Here is a 24,528-nt window from a genome sequence, read left to right as displayed (position 1 = left end):
TTGTGCCCACTGCTCTATAAAGCATGGTTAAATGATTAGTAGCTTATATAGACTCGTCCAAGTCCCTGACCTAACACTGCCAGGCTGTCATCTCAGTCTGCCCTGTCCCCTCTCAGGCCTCTGTCTCTCCTTTGTCTCCTTCCATCTTCACTGAGTGATTGATTCTGAAACGCCCAGGCCTGCCTTCTCTCTGTTCTCAAGCCTGAATCAGCCCTTGCCCTGCTCCCTATTTCTGAGTCCCTTTGTCTACCTGTAGAGGGAGGATTGCCACCCACTAAGCCTCCTCGTGGAAGCAGCTTTAATTCGGCACCATCCTGACTGGCTCAGCTGCTGCACTAGAGTTAAAGCACAAGGATAGGGTGAAAGACAGACAACTGGGAAGGTAAATCTCTAACCCAGGATTCTGTCAGTGCCTCACAGTGACTGTATAATTAATCATCTAAACTGGGACACACTGGGAAAATTGAAGAGGGTACTATTAATAATTATGCTGAGACACCAGACATAAACCCGGACTATTCCAGGCATACTCTTTAGGAGGGCTGGGATCACATAACTCTTTGTCTCCTCGTTTTGCCGTGTCCCTTAGAAGCCATACTTGCAGTAAGTGCAGGGGGGGCCCTGGAAACCCTATTTTTCCACCTTTTCCCTATCCCAAATGTCCCCCAACCCTCATATCTCCCCTTCTTGCCCAACAATGAGAGACTGTACTCAAGCCAAATTGAGAGAGAAGCTCTATTTATACCAGAGGGGCTAGGGAGCAGCAGTCCAGTGGAGACTCTGAGGGCTGTGTAGTGTTCTCTTGACAGTCGTAATACAGTCTTGGGGTCAGATCTCCTTCCCCAGCCTTTGCCTGGGGAGCCTTGGGGCTTGATTTGTCCTTCCCTTGGCTCTGGACTTTGAGGAAGTTAGAGGTGGAGGAGATAGTGCCTCTGAGGGTTTGTCTGCCCCAAGCCCTTCTCTGGATTTCTAGTTGCAATCTGCCTTTGAGCCAGAGTTGGTGTGAAAGTGTAGTCCTAGATCTGGGTATGGTATTGAACCTATAGCAAGAGGAAGGAAGGAAGGAATTCCAGTGTAGAGTGTGCAGAGGGTAAGGACAGGAATGATACCAAAGGCTGGTGAAAACGAAGAAAGGGAAAAGAAAGAAAGTGAAAAATCAGGTCCTAGATTTGCTTGTCAGGAAGGATGAAGTAATTTTGTGCCTAGGAATGCACAGTCCAAAGCTTGGTTTTCACCACCTCTGTTTGCTTTCTGGAGCATCCTTCCAGGCTTTTCTTACCGTCTAAAGCCGATGTACCCACTCTTCCCGTGAAGTGCCCACCTTAAGATTCAACCCCCTCTAGCCCTTCCCGGGTGCAGATGTGCACGAAGATGGAGGCTGGGTGGAGGCTGATGCCATCCTTGGAGAGCAAGTGTATATGGCGGTAACCTGGAAAGGGGGGCGGGGGACGGTATTAGGAAGGCAGCCCAGAGCTGGGGTGCGGGCCAGGGGTGGGAGGACTGGCTCACCTTGTTGCATGCAGTTCCAAGGCAGGGTGTACTGACCAATGAAATCGTTTCGGGATTTCCAGTCATAGTCTTTTACCACAAAACGCAGCAGGGCCAGTTCAGGTACCAGGACCCGGAAGCACAGTGTCTGCCCCCAGTATGGATTAAAACCTGAGTGGGGGAGGGTAAGTGAGGGAAGAAATGAAGGAACAGACATTGTTGACCATGTTGGGTTGCTTTCCCCATGTTCTCTCGCTTAATTTTCATAGCATTTTACAAGTGAGGAGATTGAGTGGGTAAGCAGTTTGCTTAGTCACTGGAGCTTGTAAGTGAGAGGCCTGGCTTCAGACCCAAGATGTCCAAGTCCTTATTCTTTGTCCAGTTCCACACTGCCTCCCATGAAGGTGGCGGGAGGGGTGATGGACTGTGCTTAATGGAGGGCTGGATGGTAGGAAAACAACAGCCATGCTCCGCCCACTTTCCCCCAGCACTGCCCAGTCTCACCATTGTTCTCCACGTAGCTGGTCTCTTGCCGGGTTGTGTCTTGGCGGACGCCAAAGATCTCCACTCTTACCAGTGGATCCACAATGGACTCCTCTTTGGTCTTGTCCACTTTGGGGAGTTGCTGCCCACTGATTACCTGCAACCAGAGCTCTGGAACCTCACTAGTTCCTGCTCAGCCCAGCCCCCGTCCAGCTCTCACACCCTTGTGGGGGAGACACAGGACCTTGCACTATAGCTTTGGGGTTTGCAAAGCTAATTCTCATGGGTAATATATTCTAGTACCTCACCTGCTATTTAAAATGCATCCCAGTAGAAATTTAGCAAGGTTTGAAAGTAGGTATTTTATGACAGCAGCCCTTCTATAGCGCTTACTATGCCCTAGGCACTGTTGTAAGCACTTCAGATTAACTAATCACAACAGCCCTGAGAGGTAGGCAGTATTGTTACCCCAATTTTGCAGGTGAGTAGACTAAGGTTAAGGAGTTTGCCTAACGTTACACAACTAGTAAATGGGTTTGAACCTAGGCAACTGGCTCCAAAGTCCATGCTGCCTCATGAGGAACTTTTCCCCCATTACACTCCTGTCAGTCCTAGCCACCCACCCCTCACCCCTTCCACCCACCACCCTCCCTGGCTTCTATCCCAGTGATCCCAGTTTCTTTCCAATGGTTTCTCTTTCCATTATACCTGGATTAGGAGGGTCTGGGCTTTGAACGGACTGATGGGCCTCTCAGGGTGGAAGGAACTCTGGGCGTCACGCAGGAAGTCTGGCTTCAGCACGTAGCCGGAGCCAGCATTCTGACGGAAGAGCCCATCACACAGGTCCATCTCAAGCCCCGCAGTCTGCATATTCAGAGCCACTGAGGGCCCGGGGAGAAAAGGAAAGATTCACCGTGGGGGCCATCCAGCCCATCTTTCATGGAGCTAGACAGACATTGGGTGTAAAAGGGCTGCAGGGAACACGACGGAGAGCATCTTTCTCAGCCTAGCCCTCCTCTCGGAGCACTCCCTGGCCCCGTTGCCACCCAGGGACTTACTTCCCACCCGTAGCTCTTCCACTCGCTCTTCCCTGTCCCTACTGCCCCCTCACCCATCTGGCAGCCTGCATTCCAGAACTCCTGGGGGTTGTAGTTGGATGAATCTGTCCTCAGGCCACTGGGATATACACGGCTTAACTGCCAGGTATTGTGCAGCACAAACTCATTGCCTGCAAAGAGGGTGTGGGTAGGGAGATGGTAGTGGGTGGGGTGGATCCTCCCACTTCCCTGGTCTCAAGGACCCTGCCCACCCAATTCATTCTTTGCAGCATCTCCTAAGGCTATGCCTATCTCTCTTCCATGCAGACCATCTCCCACACCTGTCTTACTCCTAGAGCCTTGAGCCCACTGTTAATACTCCCATCCCCGTACCTGGTCTGAGGAGTTCCTTGGCTCCACCATCCCTCCTTAGCTCCCTCATCCTCTTGGGACTCATCTGCCTGCCCATCAGACCTGACTCTAACCCATCCCAGTTCCTTCCGTGTCCCTCCCTTTTGGTCCTGACCAGCCTCCTTGATGAGGCTCTTGGCCTTGGCTTCAGAGAAAGATGATGTTTCATAGAAGCGGTAGTGCTCCCTCGAATGAGTGAAGCTGTAGAATGTGACAGCCTTCAAGTAGACAACCAGGGCAGAGAGGGATGGACATAAGATGGGCTTGGATTTCTGGAAAAGGAGAAAGTAGAGAGGAAGATGGAATTGAACCATTAGCAATCTGAGAGGGAAGAAGCCAATGGCCAAGATCTGAACTTCTCCACCCAACATAAGTCTCTGCCCACTGCCTCCCCACTGTATTCTCCCTCCTGCCTCACCTGCTTTGGAATGAGAAGCAACCCAGGCTTGGAAATAGGAGCCTGGGACATAATCTTACAACACATAGGCGGACACAACAGTGGGCACATCACAACCTGAGGATGGGAATGGCAATAAAGGCAGTCTATGTATACTGATGGGATCAGTTTCAGCCTCTGGGCTTGAAGGATTACTTTGTAAGTAACAGGTTTTTAATTTATTATTATTATTATTAAACAGATGTCATACTCCCTACCTCTCATCTTTTAAAACAAATAAATAATTTTTTATCAAAATGCACACGAGGGCTTCCCTGGTGGCGTAGTGGTTGAGAGTCCGCCTGCCGATGCAGGGGACGCGGGTTTGTGGCCCAGTCTGGGAAGATCCCACATGCCGCGGAGCGGCTGGGCCCGTGAGCCATGGCCGCTGAGCCTGCGCGTCCGTAGCCTGTGCTCCGCAACGGGAGAGGTCACAACAGTGAGAGGCCCGCGTAGCACAAAAAAAAAAAAAAAAGCACATGAGCCCAGACAGATACGTCAAGGTATGCAGATGGTCATGGAAATCACACCTGGAAGGATGTGAGAGTCCCAGAGTAATATCTATAGATTTTTCTCCTGAATTCCCATTTCCATCCCTGGGCATGGCAGCAGGTTAGACAACACAGCTCCAGAGAGAACAGGATAAGCTAGAAGTCATCTGAGCCAAGCAAATGCACAGAAGAGAGAAATGCGGACTTCAGAGCAGGATCTCGGTGGTCCCACCAGTGGTGCCCCTTCCCCACCTCTTCCTGCTCCTCCTCTGGCTATTTCTGATCCCTCTTCAGACTCACCTTTTCCAAGAAGCTTTCTCTAACTAAGCCGACTTTAGTTGAGGTCACAGCAGTCACTCTAGTAAGCCCTACTTACCCAATATAACACACACACGCACGCATGCACGCATGTACCCGTCAGTGGTTTTCGAACTAGCCTTCAAGGAGACTGGGAAGTAGCACAAAGATGTCTCAGAAGTCACCTGGGAGACCCAGGAGAGAGCCAAAGGGGTGCTTCAACCGGGAGGGCTCTGCATTTATCTATTTTGTATACTGAGCTTCCATATAAGATTTCATTAAAAAAAAAAGATTTCACGGCCCAAAGAAGTTGGAAAGCCACTGCAATGTACCTATATATGGCAATCTATATAGTGATGCTATGTACGCATTCATTGCCTCTTTCATTGGAGGCAAGGAGCATTTTGCTCCTTGGCCCTCCACCCTGCCTGGCTCCAGTCTCTTCACATGCGGGCTCTCAGCTAGTGGTACCCCCTGATCAAATGCCAGAGCAGAAAGACCACTCTCCTGGCCTACCTTCTTTTTGTCCTTACTGCGAGGGCTCAACTCCTGGGGCTCAGACTCCATCTGGGCCTCCAGCTGCAGCTCAGCCTCCTCCAGTTCAGACTCTGGCTCCTCCTCCTCTTCCTCAAGATCCTCCTCAAGCGTTTTTAACTTTTTTCCCTTCACAAGGATCTTCCTCCGAAGCTCCTAGGGGACAAAAATGAGGGGGCCTGTCTACCTATCTCGTCTGGAACCCTCCTGGGGATCATGCAGGTCCCACTGCTCTCAAAGGCACAGGAAGTGAGTGAGTGGTCAGAAGTTCCCACAGGAAGACTTCTTGATACATACAACAGGGATTTCCTATTAAGCGAACCTGTAACATCTCTATCCATAAGGAAAAAAATACATGCAGACCCCTACCTCACATTTGACACATGAAGATTCCTCACAAATTAAAGATTTACATGTAAATATAAAGAACATAAGAGTATTAGAAGAAAATACAGAATCTTTCTGAATAACCTTAAGGTGGTAAAGCCTTTAAAAACATGAGATGGGGCTTCCTTGGTGGCGCAGTGGTTAAGAGTCCGCCTGCCGATGCAGGGGACACAGGTTCGTGCCCCAGTCCGGGAAGATCCCACATGCCGCGGAGTGGCTGGGCCCGTGAGCCGTGGCTGCTGAGCCTGCGTGTCCGGAGCCTGTGCTCCGCAACGGGAGAGGCCACAACAGTGAGAGGCCCGCGTACCTCCCGTAAATAAATAAATAAATAAATAAATAAATAAATAAATAAAAACATGCGATGAAAACTCACAAGACATAAAAATAATTGGCAGATTTGACTACATAAAGATTAAAAATCTCTGAAGATGTTATAATGACAAAAAGAAAAAGTAGACTGCAAGGGCAGTTCCCTGGCGGTCCATTGGTTAGGACTCCGCACTTTCACTGCCGTGGCCGGGGTTCATTCCCTGGTCTGGGAACTAAGATCCTGCAAGCCGTGCAGCGCGGCCAAAAAAGAAAAGGAAAATAGACTGCAAAAAAAAAAAATTTCCAAAACATTATCTTTAACATTTAAAAATTTGTTATATATCAATAAAAATTATAAACCCTGGGCTTCCCTGGTGGCACAGTGGTTGAGAGTCCGCCTGCCGATGCAGGGGACACGGGTTCGTGCCCCGGTCCAGGAAGATCCCACATGCCGCGGAGCGGCTAGGCCCGTGAACCATGGCTGCTGAGCCTGCACGTCCAGAGCCTGTGCTCCGCAACGGGAGAGGCCACAACAGTGAGAGGCCCGCGTACGGCAAAAAAAAAAAAAAAAAATACATATATATGAAAAGACATTCATGATAGATATTGATATTATATGTGAGCTATAAAAGGGGAGGAAAGGATGATCCCATTCACGTTTTTTAAATGTGACCATATATACACATACATGTCTATATAAGCATTTAGAAAATCTTTTGGCAGCCGTTATGGGAGAGGCTGAGATTATGGTGGGGGGGCTAGGCTATAATTATGAACTATCAAGAAAAAAAGATTTTCCATTAAAAAAATAAAGTAAATAAATGTCTTTAAATTTAGAGAACTTTACCTAGAATTCTATGTTAAATTAGATTTTTTTTTTTTTTTGGTTGCGCCACACGGCTTGTAGGATCTCAGTTCCCCATCCAGGGACTAAACCCGGGCCACGGCAGTGAAAGCCCGGAATCCTAACCACTAGGCCACCAGGGAATTCCCTGAATCAGATTTTTAAAAAATTGAAGTTCTCTCCAAGGATATTAAAGAGTAAGATGGTCCATCTGAGGGTGAGAAGAAGGGAACAAGATGGGCATGGAAGAAGGAGCCAAGGTGGGGCAATAGGGAAGCCATGGCAGAGCCTGGGCTGGGGGAGCATGGTCCTACCTCAGGGGAGGGCAGCTGAGTGGGAAGCTGCCCATCCAAGGTGGTGCTCAGTAGCTGATTTCCCAGGATCTCTGTCAGATGGCGTGCTATGATCTCCTGCTGTTCCCAGCTGCAGTGGTTCTCCAGGGACAAGATGACTGGATAGTCTGATGTCTGATGGGGAGGGGAGGGCACACTGGAGCCAGAGTTCTGAGGCCTATAACCTCCTTGCTTCTCCAGGCCCCCCTAGTTACTAACTCAACTGAGTACCCTGATTGCCAAGGTCCTCCAACCCCATGCCAGGTCTCAAGGAGATCTTCCTGGGTCTGGGCACCCCACATCTAAAAGTCACTCTTGGGACCCCAAATCTCAGATCTGTGCCAGGTCTGACCCAGGTCCCTCTGGGACCTTTGCGTTTTCAGGCTCAGAGTGGGAAAGCCAGGACATTCCCCCAGTTATTTGTTCATGTTACACTCTCAGGCTTTCATCTCCAGATTGCTATTGTCTCCCAGCTCTACCCACCACTTTCTCTGTTTCCTCATCCACCCTCTCCCAGATGGGTGACAGAAGTTGTTAGAGGTAATAATTACTAATCTCTAGCAATTAGCTCTATGACTACTAGTAACACATCTAACACTTATTCATAATAATCCCTTAATATTTGCCTGATGCTTCACAGTTAAAATCTCTTTTACACATATGCCATTTGACGTAACCTCCCCTGCATCCCTCCACCCTCCCCAGACCCAGAGCCTCTTCCTTCAGATCCTCTTGCCTCATCAGTATTTCCATCCTGAGGCTCCTACCTGGAAGGCATACTGTCCAATGGCGGCCACAACATCTTTGAACGGGATGCGAGAGGTCAGTGTGTGTCCGTGGTAAACAATAGGTTCCCCGCTAGGTCCATCCCATATATCCACCTCCACGCAGCGGCATCCTCGCTTCAGGGCCCTGCAAGAACCCCACCCCCCAGGGACAGGAGGGGTCAAGGTCTGATCTTCCACCTAGGGACCCTCTCTCCCCACCCTGAAGAAAACAGTGCTTACCGGCACTTACCCATCAAGACTCCACCAAGCTACATCTCCACGGACCCTTCTCTGTCTACTGGGACAGGGCTGCAGCTCACACTGATCTCCACCCACCCCCACCCAGACCAACTCACAATCCTCCCTTAGCGAGCCATCACATCCTGCCTTGGGTGTTCTGCTTGTAAATCGTTATACAACACCGAGTTATTCAAACTCTCAGTAAATTTACAGTTATTTCCTCTACTAGACTTCCTGGGGAAGTTCCACTCATCATGTATCCCTTGAAGCTACTAGTTCAGTTGCTGGCACTACAAGGATATCTTGACTATTTGCTCTAATCCACGATTAAAAGCAGATACCATTTATTAGCTATTGACACATGGATTACCTCATTTCATCTTCACAACAACCCAGACAGAATAGGCATTGTAATCATCTCTGTTTCTCAGATAGGGAAACTGAGGCATAGAGAGGTTAAATATTTAGCCCTATAGTCCCAAGTGAGGGAGCTAGTATTTGATCTCAAATCGTCTGACTCCAGAACCTATGTTTTTAACTCCTCTTCTCTACTGCCTCCCATTTAACATTTAGTTTATTTATTTGTTCACAATAAATCTGTCAGGACCTCTGAGTTCCAAGAGAGTTTCATAGCCTGTGAGAGAGAGAGAAGCTCCATTTACCCACAGGGGTTCCATACCACTCTCCTGCCAGTCTTCAGTAGCTCCTCCATGTCTCTCAGGTATCCAGGGATCCTCAGCCCCAAAGCCCCCCACAACTTTTCAATCCCTGTTATCGCCTGACAGCAACCCCCAACTTCCCACAGATGTTCCTTTCTCATGAGCTGGACCCTTTCACCCCTCGGCCCCACTGCACCGTATGTATCCCTCCACGCTGCTCTGGCCACAAAGCTGGTCTCCCACTAGGTAGGTGTTGTGGGAACTGCTGATGTAGTACTGGTTCAGGGGCTGAGTCATATCCTGGTAGATGGGGAGGCAGGTCGGATTGAAGATGTCTCCGTCCTTTGAGTAGAGGTAGCTGAGGAAGCCATCCATGCTCAGCACATGCCGCAGTTTGCCTAGGGTGTGGAGTAGCTCGAGTGAGAAGTTCTGGTGACAGCACCCAGCACACCTACAGGCGGTTCTCCACCCCAGCCCTCTCCAGGGCCTGGCCTTTCCAATGGTGTCCACTCCCAGCCTCCAGATCCCAAACTTGCCCCATCCAGTGTCTGTCATTTCAATCACCCCCACCCTCAGAGAACATTAAATCTACAAGGGGAATCATTAAGATCATTCTAGTCCAGTGCTGTCCAATAGAACTTTCTACGATGACGGAAATGTTCTATTCTGCATGGCCCGATACGATAGCCTCTAAATACATAAAGCTACCGAGTATTTGAAATGTAGCTGTGCGACTGAGGAACTGAGTTAAAATTTTGATTTTAGTTACAGTCATCCCTCAGTATGCACAGGGGATTGGCTGCAAGACCTCTCCCTTCCCCACAGCAGATACCAAAATCCGTGGATGCTCAAGCGCCTTACATAAAATGGCATGGTGCAGTCGACCCTCCGTATCCACAAATGTGGAATCTGTGGATACAGAGGGCCAACTGCAAATTAAATAGTCACATGGAGCTCATGGTTACCATAATGGACAGCGAAGTATTCAGTCCAAAGGGCTAATTTCATAAATGGGGAAACTGAGGCTCAGAGAGGATCAAAGTCAAAGACTTGTTAGTGACAAGACCAAGGTACCTGTGTTTTATTCCCTGGGCTGTGTAGCTGCTGCCAGCTATGGCCTGAGGGTTTCTTCCTATCGTCAGTTCCCATACGGTGCTTTGAGGAGTGTTTGTCCAACATCCCCTTGGACTACACTCTGAGGGCAGGGCCCTGTTGCTCCTTCCAGAGCCCTCACCCCCTCAGCACAGGCTTCATATAATAACAACAATGATGGCTAACAGTTCTTGAGCACTTGCTCTGTGCCAAGGACGTTACATGCAGCATCTCTCTTAATGCTCTCACCAACACGAGCAGGTGGATGTAACATGATCTGCCCTGAGAGGTTAGGTAACTTATCCCAGGGTCACATAACTAATAACTAATAAGTGAAGGAGCTGGGATTTGAACCCAGGCAGCCAGATGTCAGAGCCACGCTCTATACCACTGGATTGTACAGTCTCACTGAGGGTAACATTGTTGCAGGGGAGACAGAACAGCTTGACTCTCATGCCCAGCTTCCTCACTCCAGGTTTGACAAGGCCTGAGGATGGTGGAAAACGGCAAGAAGTTGGGCACAAAGTTTCATTCTTGGCTGTAATAACTCAAATCGCTAGGGTAAGTCCATAGTTACTAGGTAGTTTTCATGTACATTATTTTTTTTAATAAATTTATTTATTTTTGGCTGCGTTGGGTCTTTGTTGCTGCGCATGGGCTTTCTCCAGTTGCGGCGAGCTGGGGCTGCTCCTCGCTGCGGTGTGCAGGCCTCTCATTGCGGTAGCCTCTCTTGCTACAGAGCACGGGCTCTAGAGCACAGGCTCAGTAGTTGTGCCGCACTGGCCTAGCTGCTCTGCGGCATGTGGGATCCTCCCAGACCAGGGGTCGAACCCTCGTCCCCCGCATTGGCAGGCGGATTCCCAGCCACTACACCACCAGGGAAGTCCCCATGTACATTATTTCATTTGATCACCAATTATTTTACAAATGAGAAAACTGTGTCTCCAATAGGTTAAGTGACTCTTGCCCAGAGTTACTCAGTTACTAAGAAGCATAGTGGGGACTTGAGCCCCCGTCTCCTGACTGATACCACACTCTGCAGCCAGAGTGTAGTATCTGATAGTCAAGTGCAAGGGATAGGAACACCAAAAGTGGTGGGAGGTAGAATAAATGTAATGATGTACACCGGATCCTGAACCGAAAATAGAGGATCCTATTTCTTAGCCCACCAACTTCCTCTTCTATTTAGTTTCCTGAAATGATTGCTTTACAGCCCCTTCCTTCTCTGAGCACCCACATGAATCTGGAATCAGCGATTCCAACGCTTTCTGTTTGACTCTGCATTTCATGAGGGCACTGTACTTGTCTGACCTACTACTGTATCTCTGGTGCCTACCATAGGTCCTGGCACGTTACAAGTACTCAGTAAGCATTTGCTGAAGTAGTGAGTGAATGAATGAATGAAAGGGAGTGGGAGTTGAGACCTAGGAAACCTGGGTCACCTGTCCAGCTCACATTCCTCCCATCTCTAATCCTTGTTCTCAAGAGAGGCACCAGGTAAGAGTCAGATGACCTGGGTTTGAATCCCAGTTCCTCCTTTCATTAGCTGTTGACTCTGAGCAAGTCATTTAACTTTTCTTAACCTCAGTTTTCCTCTTTTGTACACTGACAATAATAGATCCCACTTCCTCAGGTTGTTGGAAGGATTTGAAGGGAAAAACATGTAGAGATATTAGCACATTATGGGATACTTAGCAAAGGCCCAATAAAGATTATTGGGTTTGATTTACAAGGATATAGTGAGGACTAGAAGAAGTAAGAGATGTAAAATGCCTTGTAAGTCACTTAATATTAGTAATGTAAATTCTTCACTTTCTGCAGGGAATGGAGGGTAGGACGGTGTCTAGTAAAGGGGCAAAGAGAAAGGTCTGAGGGCAGACAGGGCATATTTTAGCTGTGCTTGTAAAGAGCTAAATGATTGGCCACCTCATCATCCCCCTCAGCCAGGGACTGACTAGTTTCCCTGCTCAGGGGCTTAGGACTCAAGAACCACTTGGAGAATTTGGAGAAAGCCCAGGAAAGGATAGAGAGCCAGCATTTAAAGAGACAGCCAACAGGAACCGTGAAGGGAGCTGGAGGAAAAGGAATCACATGCGCTAGAGAAGAGGCCAAAAGCAAGAGGACCGGGCTACCCTGATGGTGCAGTGGTTAAGAATCCGCCTGCCAATGCAGGGGACATGGGTTCGAGCCCTGGTCCAGGGAGATCCCACATGCCGCGGAGCAACTAAGCCTGTGCGCGTGCCACAACTACTGAGCCCGCGCTCTACAGCCGACGAGCCACAACGACTGAGCCCGTGTGCTACAACTACTGAAGCCCGCGCGCCTAGAGCCTGTGCTCCGCAGCAAGAGAAGCCACCGCAATGAGAAGCCTGCGCACCACAACAAAGAGTAGCCCCTACTCACCACAACTAGAGAAAGTCCGTGCACAGCAACGAAGACCCAACGCAGCCAATAAATAAATAAATTATTTTTTTTAAAAATAGCAAGAGGACCAAGGATTTTCCATTTCCACTGAGGACAAATGTTGATATCAGGAAGAACTTCCTGAAAGTGAAGGATGAGAAACATGAGCGTGGTGGAGGAAAGGGGACTTATGGAATGTTCTTCCTCCTGAGAAATCCAGCACTACAGAGGAGACTCCTGTCTTATGTGGGCAGGAAATGGCTCTCTCCTTCCGAAAGAGTGGTTGAATGAGATGAAGCTGATTGGGCAGGGGGCCTGGATAGGGATGGACTCAGCCTTCCCTTAGTTAAGCAGAAGGCTGCTTGTCTCTGCACCTTTCTAACCACAGTCCCCCATCCGGCCCCCGCGTCTGGTGCCTCTCCACCCTTGTCCTCTTACCGCTATCTGAAGGCTCATAGCAGTCGATGAGTTCTAGAGCAAGGTCAGAAGCCCGTTCTCCTTCTTTCTGCTCCTCTTGGAGAAAATCCACAAATTCCAGCAGTGTCAGCTTCTGCCCATCAGATGAAAACTTTTCAAACAGTTCCTGCACCTCAGGACGCTGAGTCAATGACTTATAAAACTCTACAAATTCTTCTCCCTCCAGAGTCCCAGACTGGGATGCATCTGCTCTCTGCAAAAGAGGGTTTAGAGGAGAGTGGACAGACCCTATTAACAGCAGATTTTTTGGCTTTGACTTGCCCTGTAAGGGCAATATTACTGGTGGAGCCAAACGTGCTTCCACAGAATTCCTGACATTCAGTGTTCATAGAAGAAGCCACTTCAGTAAGTAAAAAGCAAAATTTCAGCCATACCATTTGCTACTGGAGATAATTTTCAACAAGAAAGAGTTAAATACCCCAACATGTCCCTAAAAGATCAGAAGATCCCTCCTCCTATTTACTCACCTACCAGTTGGAGTTTTCCACTGTACTAGGCACTTGTGAAATTCTGGCCAAGGGCAGAGAGATCCCTGAGGTCTGATGTAATAACATGTTGTTATTTACCTTTCATAACTTTATGAGTCATCTTTCCAACAAGACTGAAGGTTAAGAACCATGTCCTGCCCACGCTTCCCATTGAGCCTGGCATAGTGCTAGGGTGCATAGGAGAGATTCAACCAGATGAGTGTTCCTTGAGAGGGTCAGAGGCCTTCCGGCCAAGTGAGAATGTGGCCTTGGCTAGCTTCTGCTATTCCTTCCCCAGAAGACTCACCTGGAAAAGCTGGAAGGCATGGTCTTGGTCCATTTCCACATTCATCAGGTGCAGTAACCGCTGGACTTCTCCGAAACTCATCCGACCATCCTGGTTTTTGTCTCCGTGCTGGAACCAATCACTCAGCCATCCAGGTCTGAGTCAAGGCAAAAGCACTGAGTGTGTGTTTGTGTGTGCAGATGTGTGTGCACGTTCATCCATTGACATCTGCGCCCCTGTCTTTGTCGCCAGTCTCTCCCCAATGCCAATTCATTTTCCACATTAGTTTCTGGAATAATCTCCCCAGAGCACCGATCTACCTTGTCCCTGCATGGCTCAGGTGCCTGCGGGGACCTCCCTGTTGCCTGCAGAAAGAAGCCCAAATTCCTTAACATAGAAGTTAAGATCTCCTTCACCCCCATGATCTGGCCCCAACCTCATCTTCTCAACACATCACTGACCTCCCCGTACCTCAGCCAGACTCAGCAACTCCCCTGCTCGCTGATGTCCCACTCTCTCTCCTGCTCTTCAGTTTCCCACCTCTGGGCCTTTACTCATGCTGTTCCCTCAGGCTGGAGTACCTTTCCCTCCTCCTCTCTTCATGTTCAAATTCTACTCATTTTCAAGGCTCAGCTCAAATGCTACTTCCTCCCTGAAGCTTTCTCAGAACCATCTCAGCTAGAAATAAATATTTCTCCTTCCTTTGGACACCCACATATCATCTAGAGTACCATAACACAGCTAAGGTACTTAAAGTATTTATACAATTCTATTTTCTCTACCGACAAAAACAGTATCTGATTCTCATTAATCTTTGTATTCCTAAAGCCTGGCATAGTGCCTCATACATTCTGCTTAATAGATGGTGAATGAATGAATGAACTGGCATAGAAGGTGAATACAATCTAGGAAAGTTGAAGTGAGTTGACCCCACTAAGCCCTCTAAGGAGTTGCTTCCCATCCCTATTGTAGTTAATGTCACTGGGATCTTCTGTTCAGCTCTCAGGATCAGCACCTAGTTTGGTCCTTTGCCTCTCACTGTCCCTTCCCCCAATCCTGGGGGCCCTGATTCCTGCCCAAACTCTGCCTGGCTATGCCTGTGCCATCGCAAGCCTCCATTCCTCCCTCAGTATCTCAGCCTCACTTCGGCTGAGCAGTCCTTGCCCACCCCATCTGGACCCTCGGGCTTACCTAGATCTGTGCCCCCTCCCACCGGTCCCTAGCCCTGCAGCATCTGGCTCCTTCAGTGACCCGTGGAGCCCACTCTGACTCCATCCTACTGATACTGGTCCAGCCGCTCCTGTTGGTCCATGCTGGTGACAAAGTCCACCAACAGCTGGAGCCCCTGCATCCAGATCTGGGCCTCCTCGACACTGTTGGCCACCAGGTCCAAGTTGGAGCGGCGGCCATGGAAGACGATGGTGAAGCCCTGCTCCAGGGGGAACTCCTCTGCCAGGTTTCGCAGCAACTCAGACTCGTGGCCCTCACGCACTGTGTCCACGTCGGATATTGAGACTGCCGGAGAAGAGGCAAGTGCGGGCACTGAGGAAGAGGGTCCGCCAAATTGCAGCAGCTGAGGGTCAAGGACCAGTACTCCCCTCTTTTCTCTGAAGCCACAGGAGGAGGGACCCCAGCCTCCACAGGTTGGAACCCCCAAAGCCTTAGTACAGGGAGATGCAGACCCTTGGAATTCAGGATGCCACGAGTCATTGCTGTTTTCATAGGCAGCACGGCAAGGGGCCTGTTCTGGGAGTGGCAAGACCTGGCTTCCAGCCACCAGCTGGCGGCGTGACATGGGCCAAAATGACATAACCCCTCAGTGCCCTCATCTTAAATAAGGGATGGTCCCTTCCATGGCCAGTTTACATGGTGATCACAGGAGGACTGGCGGGGCTGACAAGTGGAAACACACTTGCAGGGTAGAAGCAGTTACACCAAAGCATGATGTGCCCAAATTCAATTCTCCCATTCCAGGTTTGAGGGCTTCCTCTTTCCAGATGTCTGGGAGGGAGCCAGAGAAATCCTTCCCCCCACTTCTTCAGCTGGAGCTGGTGTGGATCATGAGCTTTGGTTATGTCTCTAAAGTAGATTCTCTTAGATGTGTCCTGTGATCAAATTTTTAGAGGGATCATAAAGTGTTTGGCCAATAGGATGCACATTATTATGACACATTTATGATATTTAGAAGTATTCATTATAATGACTAACATTTATTAAATGCATCCTGCTTTCAGACCTCATGCTAGGTGATTTATACATTAACTTCTTAAGCCTCTGTAACGTACTGGACAGGTACTGTTTAATCCCCATTTTATAGATGAGGAAACTGATATTAGTTTAAGTTAAGTAACTTGTCCAAAGCCAGTCAGCTAGAAATTGGGAGAGCCAGGGCTTTAATCCAAACATTCTGATGCCTGAGATCAAGCTCTAATAATAATAATAATAATAGTAGTATAATAATATATAATCTATGATTTACTGAGCTTTATTATGTGCCAGGACTCTTCGAAGGTCTTTGCATGCGATAACCAATTTGATCCTCATAACACACTTAAGAGGCAAGTACTGTTATAATTTCCATTTTACAGGCTCAGACACAGACACAAAAGGGACAGCACAAGGGCACGTCATAGGACACTGGTCCCTCCCCCTGCTCTCAGGCTGCTGGGTCCTCAGGGTTCTATCCACCCATGTGCCCGCCCCTAGCTATCCACATCACTCACAGCTGGGCTTGGCCCTGCCTCCGGCCTGCCGGGCATGCCAGACTGTCATGCCATCGTCCTGAAGTCTGAAGTATCTTAGCTTCTTCCAGCTTTTGGACCTCACCTTGCGCATCAGCGTGCCTTTCTGCATCAGCAGCAGGTCTTGATTAACAGGCAGCCCTGAGCCAGGAGAAGCAGGGACTGGGTAGCTGGCGGGGAGGGTGGAGGGCCCAGGAGGAGCTCTTGAACAGGGGTCCAGCCTCCTCCCTGTCCCTGGGCTGTCTCCCCAAGCCCTCTTCTCCTGCAGGGGTACTCACGGCCTTGCAGCAGGGATGCCATCACCCACTGCTTCACCAGCTGATGCCAGAGTCACCTAAAGGAGCAAGGAGTAGCAGCAAGAGGCTTTAGGTTAATCTCGGGGTCTTAGAATAACAGATCAGCGGAGGAAGAGAAGGGAGCTAGTGTTTCTTGACTGCACACTGTATGTCAGCTGCTTCATCTACATAGTTTGTAGCTCTTTTTACTTCTGATTTGAGTTTGGTGATTCTGAGGCTTAGAGAGGCTAAGAAACTTGCCTCAGTCACACAGGGACTCGGAATTTAAACCCAAATATATCTGATTCCAGAGCCTATGCTGTTTCCCGCAGCCATCTCCGACAAGGCCACACCAGGGCTTTCTGCCAAATACCCCTTCCTTCCCAATATCCTGCTATCCACGAGGTAATGCTGACCACACGTCTCAGTTCCCCATTATTAGGAATCACCAACTTGCTGCCTGTCCCCTTTCAGAAACTAGACTCTCTCTGCATCCTAGCCTTCCCTTCTCCAAGTGGAATCGTCCCAGCTCCCTCCTCTGGAAGCCCTCCCCATGCTCCCACGTAGGTCATCCAGCTCCAGAAGGGCTAAGCCAGAGTATTTCTTTTTTATTTATTTATTTATTTATTTTTTCTCTTTTTTTTTTTTTTTGCGGTACGCGGGCCTCTCACTGTTGTGGCCTCTCGCGTTGTGGAGCACAGGCTCCGGACGCGCAGGCTCAGCAGCCATGGCTCATGGGCCCAGCCGCTCCGCGGCATGTGGGATCTTCCCAGACCGGGGCACGAACCTATGTCCCCCGCATCGGCAGGCGGACTCTCAACCACTGCGCCACCAGGGAAGCCCCAGAGTATTTCTTTTGTCTCTTCTACAACGCTTGGTGCTGCATCTACTTAAATAAGCCACTTCTACCTTCACATGATAAAGTATATTTTATACTCCTTTTCATAAAAGTAATTCTCACAGTTTTAATGGACCAGATAAGTTACATAGTCTCAGAACTGCATTTTCAAGTTTTCTCTACCTACTAAAAAAGAGTTCCTACCTTTAAATATGTGCTGTCTAATTTAGGACTGGTTAGGTTGTCCTAATAGCTAACAACAAACTTGCCTTGAAAAGAACTAGAAGATTTGATTTGTGGCCACTTTGATTCTAGCTCTGCCTCAAGAAGAAATATACTCGACTCTTAACCAAATCATGCTGAAACTGGCCAAGCCCATGAAACATAAAGCTCTATGCTCTTGTATAAGCAAAGGATCTACACTTGAATAAAAATGTTGTGGTTTTTAATTAATAAGTTTAACATTTTGACAGTGGTGAACATCTAAAAAACTGAAAGAATCCTTAAACCAATCATTCAGTTAGTACTCCATTGAAACATCATGCAGTTCAACTCCCTACGTTTTACAAATGAAAAAGCAGAAGTCCAGAAATATGATGTGACTTATCTGAGGTCACACAGCATATTAGTGCCCTATCTCCCTTAAGTAGGAAGAGACTATAAAGTCACCCAGGGTGACTAAGTCTTCAGGAATAATGTGGAGATCACTGAGAATACAGCTTTCCTGACTGCAGGACCTAGAGAAGGCTTTCCAAAGGAGTAGAAATGTGCAGGGAATCAGTTTGAGCCTAAGCAGAAGAAATATCTCAAGGCAGCTCTCAGGAGAGCAAGAACCCTGAGACAGTTCCAACTGTCAGGGAAAGGTTTTGCTGGCTGATGCCAAATGTGTAAGCTTGGGTGAGACCAGAAGAAACCTCTGATTGAAGAAGGAAGAAAAGAAGACAGAAAAGCATCTCTGCTTTGCTGGGTGGGGATGCACAGTTTGGAATCTGAGGTTTACAAAAGCTGTATGAAGACTGAAAAGTAACAGGTCTTTCTTAAATGTCTTAGGTTCTCAGACTCTAAGGGAGGTTGAGGTAACCCGGGCTGAAGCCTAATCCCCCTTGCCAACATCCTGCCTCATCTCTCCTCTGAACTTCTGGGATGGGTGGGCCTTGGCCCTGGAAGAAGACAGAATTACCTTCCCTTATGCCTGTGTCTGGGAGCCTCACCATGATGTCCTGAAACATGGGAAGCCTGAGAACAGAGCCCAAGTGCTGGGACACACCTATTTTGCTGGGACACCCCTACCTCCTCTCAAACCAGCCTTAGAAAATTATTTTAACCTCTCTTGTCAAACTCTTCCAATCCCAGAGCTCGGCATGCTCTTCCAATCCTGCTCCCACTCCTGAATCACTATTTTAAACCTGTATCTAGGTGACATGTGGCCATTAGAGGGCCAATTTCAACTCAGGGAGCCACAGAATGTCAGAGCTGGACTGCATTTTATAGAGAAGGGGACAGAGGACTAGCTGAACTGCCAGTCGCCTAATGAATTAAGTGGCAGAGCTGGGACTAGAACTGAGGTCTCTGTATGACCACCTCAGAGGTCTCACTGAGACTCTGCCCTTAGAAAGGGCTTTCTCTAGGAAGCAGATTAAAGCAGAGATAAGACTGAATGAGGGATATCAGTGTTTTGTCTCTCCTCCCCATCATTTTCTGTTCCCACCGTATTCCACTTAATAGCCCTTCTTTTCTTTCTTTCCTTTTCCCATTCTCTGCTTGACCCCTTCCTTTTCCTTTCTCCCCAGCTCACTCTTCTCTTCTCATCCTCTCTCTGCCTCCCTGTTTGCTCACTTAAGTCAGCCTCTCTTTGCTCTCCTCTTCTCATCCTTCTCCTTATACCTTCTCTTCATTACTCCTTCCTCTTTTGTTTCTCTTCTAATTCTCAATAGCTCTGGTTCTCTTCCGCTGTGAGGAGTTTGAGAGCCTGGAAAGGGGACACTTGGGTTCGGATACTGAGTATCACATCCCTCTGCTCGGCCTCATTTTCCCCTGTATCCTAGGAGACTGACTAAACAAACCGCCCAGAGAATGAGACTTAGAACCCAGGTGTTCTAGGTCTTGGTGTTTCCTTTTGTGCCTGAAGGTAGGATGGGAAGGATGGTCACAACTGATGTAGGTGCAGTTAGGAGAAGAGGGAAAAAGGATTTGGAAGTGGGAGCAAGAGCAAAAGGCAAGGAGCAGAGGATAATGACTGAGAGTAAGAGAGATTGGGTCTTAACTGTTTACTCCTAGGCACATATGTGGAGATCCTCGAGGATATGGATAATTACCTCTATAACACAGATGAGAAAATAGAGACACAAAATAAAGTGGGAAGTAGCCAAGGACTGCCGAGCAAGATTTGGTCCTCAACTGCCAGGTGGCTTCATGTCACCTAGAGATGGACTTTGGCAGAGTTGCCAATGGCGCCAATGGCTAATAGTGGAATTCAAGGTGTCTATGGTCTCTCTGAGGGTAGGAAGGAAGAGAATCATTCTGTCTACTCTCTTGCTTTGGAGCAGGATTATGACAGACCTGGTTCACATAAAGAGGACAGAATGGGTCATAGCCCTCAGAATGTTAGAGCTTGAAGACTCCTCTTTTATAACACATCAATCCAGCAGTTCCTGGCTATATCAATATCTCCTGGAAAGTGTCTTAAAATAGAGATTCCTTAGCTCCACCTCAAATCTACCAGATCCAGATTTCCAAGGATGGGGTCCAGGAATACTTATCTTTAATAAGCACTCCTGATACACAAGCAAATCTGGGGAAGCCTCCACTCCCTCTGATCATAGATCAGGAAGTTGTGGTCCAAAGTCACAGAGCTAGTTAACGTCAGAGTCAGGACTAGAAGCAAGTGCTCTTGCCAGCACAGCACTCTGGCACACCAACAAACTGCCCTGGGTCATTGAGCAGGCTAAGAACCAGGCATAGAACTCAAACCCTGGCTCTTTCCAAGGAAGTCTCACAACTCTCCCTATTACCAGGGGTTTCTGTACTCCCCATGGGTCTTGGCCAGCCCTCATTTGGTAATCCTCAACAATCTGTAATTGAATTTGTGCTAAAGCGTGGCTGCTCCAATTCTCTCTCTTCCCTTACTAGGGTGGGGCTCACCTCTGAGTGGTAGCCTGGGTAGCTAAGAGGTCCTCATATAAAGAGGTGACTGATACAACCAGCAGGAAAACTGTAAGTCAAAGAGGTTAAGCTAGAGAAAACCAGGAGGTCAGAGCCCTGTAGGCCTGTTCAGGCAAAAGAGTCCAGGGTATGATTTAGTCAGGGTGGGTAAGCATGTGGAGGGCAGAGTTAGGGACTCAGACAGGCCAGAGCTTGGAGCAGAGGCTGGTCTGAGCCTCCAGGCCCTTACCGTGGGCAGGAGAGAAGTCCTGTGTCTGAGATCTGCGACGCTCTCTGCTGTGGGCCGAGGAAACCCAGGAGGGCTCCTTTTCTCCTTTGCTTCTCTTGCACTCACTGGCTTCCTCCCCTCTTCTGCTGCAGTTTGCTGCTGTCACTGGCAGACTTACAGTCAGATAGAAAGAGTAGGGTGGGGAGAGGTGTGAGCGCTCTCCTCAGTCCAGCCCATCCAACTCTTAAAGGCCCAGGACACTGGTCAGTGTGAGGGAGTAGTGGGGGTGGGGTGCGCAGAAGAGGATTAAAGGGAGGGATTGACGGGCATCACATCTCCAGGGAGGAGGAGCCTGTCTGTCCTTCATCTTGATGCCAGCCCTCACTGACCTCAGTCCTGCAGTAGCTCTCAGAGTGAAACCCAAGGAGTATCCGAGTTGCAGTGCTCCATGAATCACTGCTTTTCATTCTGGTTGGTTTCTCTCTGTGTGTTGTACAGCTGTCTTTGCCCTTATTTCATCTGGCTCCTTTCCATGGTGTCTGTTTCCACTGGCAGAAGTGTCTCTGCATCCTGCCTTGCCGGGCACTCAGTCTAACTCTATGGCTCAGGGAAAGGAAAAAAGATAGAATGGGAAAGGGGGAAGATGAGAAAAGGAGGAGAGGAATGATTTGTGTAGAGGGATAGGTTGGTATCTACGTATATATTAGGTACTTGATAAATATTGAAGGAATGCATACGTGAATGTAGAAAACAATTTGTTTCATATATTCATTCATTCTACAACCACTTGTTCAGCACCTCTAATATGCAAGGACGTATATGTGTTTTTATAATGGTACATGTAGAAATGAAGCAGAATCATGGTGTCTGAGGATCAAGGGCAAAAAGAGGAGCACAAGGCTGGAAAGACACCCAACTGGGAAAGGAAGGTAATGAGCTTCTTACAGCGTGTATAAATAGGCAGCGGAAACAGAAACCAAGATTGAGGAAAGGGCACCAAGTTAGGTGAGGAATAGGGGATTGTAAAGGGCTTTATCATGGCCCCATACTTCACAGTGAGAAACTAAGGCCCAGGGAAGTTTAGGCAATGTCCTAGACTCACATGTCAGCAGCAGAGACTGTCAGTCCCTTACACTCACCCAAGTACTGTGAGCTGGGACCTACTTTTGCTCTGCCTTGGGAAGACTGTGGGGTATGGTTCTTTCTGGATCAGTGGATGACAGTATGGAGCTGAGGGCATAGGGCACAGCACTGTACTTGGAGTTCTGTGGGATCGTCTTCTGGTGAGGTGTGTCTTAATCATAGGCACAGAGGGAACTAACTGTACGAAGTGGTGTGATTTTTGAGTGTGCTGAGATCCAGCTGCCTCTTGTGGCTCCTCCAAACATCCCTCAACTGCCTAATAGTCTACCATCAGTGATTATTTATAGCTAAATCGTTAGTCCCATTAAAATAAAATCCTGAGTGATTACCATAAATGTCAGGATAGTGGTTACTTTTGGGAGGAGGGAGGAGTCGTGACCTAAGTTGAGTTTACTGTACTACGAGCAGGTTTTGGTAAAGGAAAAGGAGTATGCAGGGAGCACAGGCAGAAGACGGAAGTCCATTCATGGAGAACAGGAAGATTAGGAGGCATCAAGATTTAAACTGTGTTGATTTCATATTTTACTTAATAGTGGTCCTGTGTCACATGCTCGTCTTACTCTCCCATTTCCACTTCTCCAACATCATCATGTCCTTATTTTTCCATACTTTCCCTTCACCTTCCCCACTCCCCTTCAGGATTCCAGGGTTACATAGAGTTTGCCTCTCTGAGTCACTATTTGCCTCACCTAATTGCGGCCCAACCTCCTTCCCTTCTGGGTGTTCTGTGAGGGGTATTATCACCCCTCCAGGGTTTTCTGGTAGAGTTCGAATCTCAAACATTCTGTTTCAGTGTTCTCATAAGCACCCCAGATCATGTGTTCTGATTTTGGGGAAAGGCACTTGGAGACCTTCACAAGGTTAATGTGGCTCCAAAGAATGGCTTAGAAGACATGTTCACTGCAGAATGCTCCTCAGACACAGGACAGGAGCAGACAGAGAGGGCCCTGTGCATAGAACTGTCCATCTGGTTTAGTTGCTCCTATTTCCATAATGATCCTGGCCCTTCCCCCACTGTTGTCTATTATTAACAGATCCAGAAACCTGATCAGGGTAGCAGCAGCAGAGGGACTTTCTGGGAACCATGCCCAGGAAAGGCCTAGAAGCCCTAAATTGAAATGAAGGGGCAGCTGGCAAAGAGGGAGATCTAAACAGTATACTCTCTTACTGCTACGTAAGCAAGCCTAAACTCTCCTCCTGACACCCAGGGGAGATGCCCTAAACTTCTCTGCTTCTCAAGAGTCAGGTTGGGGTTTCAGAGACCTCTTTCCCAGACCATCCAACCAAACTACTCAAACTTCTGAAATAAAGCCCCCTTCTTGTTGGTCAAAAAGGCAACTCAAAATATTAAATTCCATCTAAAAAATCATCAATATGAGACCCCTGCTGAATTAAAAGCCAAGATATATAACTTCGAAAGACCACAGAATATGTAGCCACTCTTCCATTCCAGAAAAAAAAACAAAACCACAACCCCAAAACAAAAACAAAAAAACACCAAAACCACCAAGGGGAGTGGGAACAAGGAGGTATAAAATAAACCAGAGAACAAGATGATAGAAGTGAGAACTAAAAATGCAAAGGGTGTAAGAGGTAAAACTTTCAGAAAATTCACAAAATACAAGTGTATGCTATTTTTAAGCCATATCTCAGAAAGGTGGTACTAAAATGTTGAAAGTTAAAGGAGCATATCTGGGTGTGGAAGGACTCCAATTTCATTTTTATTCAAGATTGCCTTGGCTGTTTTGGCACTTTGCATTTCCATGCAAATTTTAGAATCAGCTTGTCAATTTTCACAAAAATAAACCTGTTGGGATTTTACTTAGAATTGAGTTTCACCAGCAGATCAATTTGAGAGAACTGTCATCCTTACAATATTATTTTCCAATCCATGGAGACGATATATGTCTTCATCTTTGTCTTTTTTTTTTTTTTACATTTAAGGCATTTCAATTTTTTTAATTTTCAAAATGTATTCATTTATGTTATTGTCAGATCATAAAGTCATCCCTGAAATTTCATCAGGGTTAAAAATGCTTCTCAAATCTAATGTTATCGTATATACAATTTCAAGAAATAAAACTAAGTTATTGTGAAACTTTCACAGTGAGATTTCCAAATAGCTGAGAACATAGGCAAGTTTCCCCTTTGCTTGCAACAGACAGAAGCTAACCTATAACAAGGAAGAAAAATATTTGGTGAATTGACTATACATGATTTGACCACACACCTGTCAGTCTTTCTTTCAAGAATGTTTCATTGTTTTCAGTGTAAAGATTCTGCATATCTTTTGATAAATCTATTGATATTTCTAGCTATTTGTTATCCTATTATAAACATATTTTTGAAATTTCATTTTCTATTTATTGTATCTATAATCTTATTTTTTAAAAATCTTTATTAATTAAAAAAATTTTAAATTTAGAAACACATAATTGATTTTTGGGGGGCAGTATATTGACTTTGTATTCTGTGTCCTTGCTAAATTCACTTAATCCTAAGAGTCTGTAGATCCTTTTGGATTATTTACATACACAATTATGTTGTCACCACTTTTTTTGTTCCTTTATAATCTTTTCTTTTTTAAAAATCTTTTATTAATTAAAATTTTTTTTTAATTTAAAAGAAATATTTATTTGGCTTGCTGGGTCTTAGTTGCAGCATGCGGGATCTTTAGTTGCAGCATGCGGGATCTTTAGTTGCAGCAATGTGGGATCTTTA

General features: G+C 47.3%; 1 protein-coding gene across 1 annotated transcript; it reads right to left on the bottom strand.

Moving 5' to 3' along the window:
- Positions 1 to 1,295: 1,295 nt before the first annotated feature.
- Positions 1,296 to 21,918, bottom strand: PLCD4 (phospholipase C delta 4). The gene is made up of 16 exons (XM_079925048.1): positions 20,686 to 21,918; positions 16,460 to 16,515; positions 16,164 to 16,322; positions 14,727 to 14,955; positions 13,462 to 13,597; positions 12,649 to 12,880; positions 8,912 to 9,113; positions 7,817 to 7,961; positions 7,032 to 7,184; positions 5,160 to 5,333; positions 3,535 to 3,691; positions 3,083 to 3,199; positions 2,680 to 2,852; positions 1,993 to 2,128; positions 1,510 to 1,659; positions 1,296 to 1,429 (listed from the first exon to the last, which is right to left on the bottom strand). The coding sequence occupies exons 2-16, from the start codon at positions 16,479 to 16,481 to the stop codon at positions 1,323 to 1,325; spliced, it is 2,292 nt and encodes a 763-aa protein (XP_079781174.1). The 5' UTR covers positions 16,482 to 16,515; positions 20,686 to 21,918; the 3' UTR covers positions 1,296 to 1,322.
- Between the last annotated feature and the right edge of the window lie 2,610 nt (positions 21,919 to 24,528).

This window comes from Stenella coeruleoalba (assembly GCF_951394435.1).
Source record: "Stenella coeruleoalba genome assembly, chromosome: 6".
In the NCBI taxonomy this organism is placed as follows: domain Eukaryota; kingdom Metazoa; phylum Chordata; class Mammalia; order Artiodactyla; family Delphinidae; genus Stenella; species Stenella coeruleoalba.
This window is presented reverse-complemented; position numbering and strand designations above follow the sequence as displayed.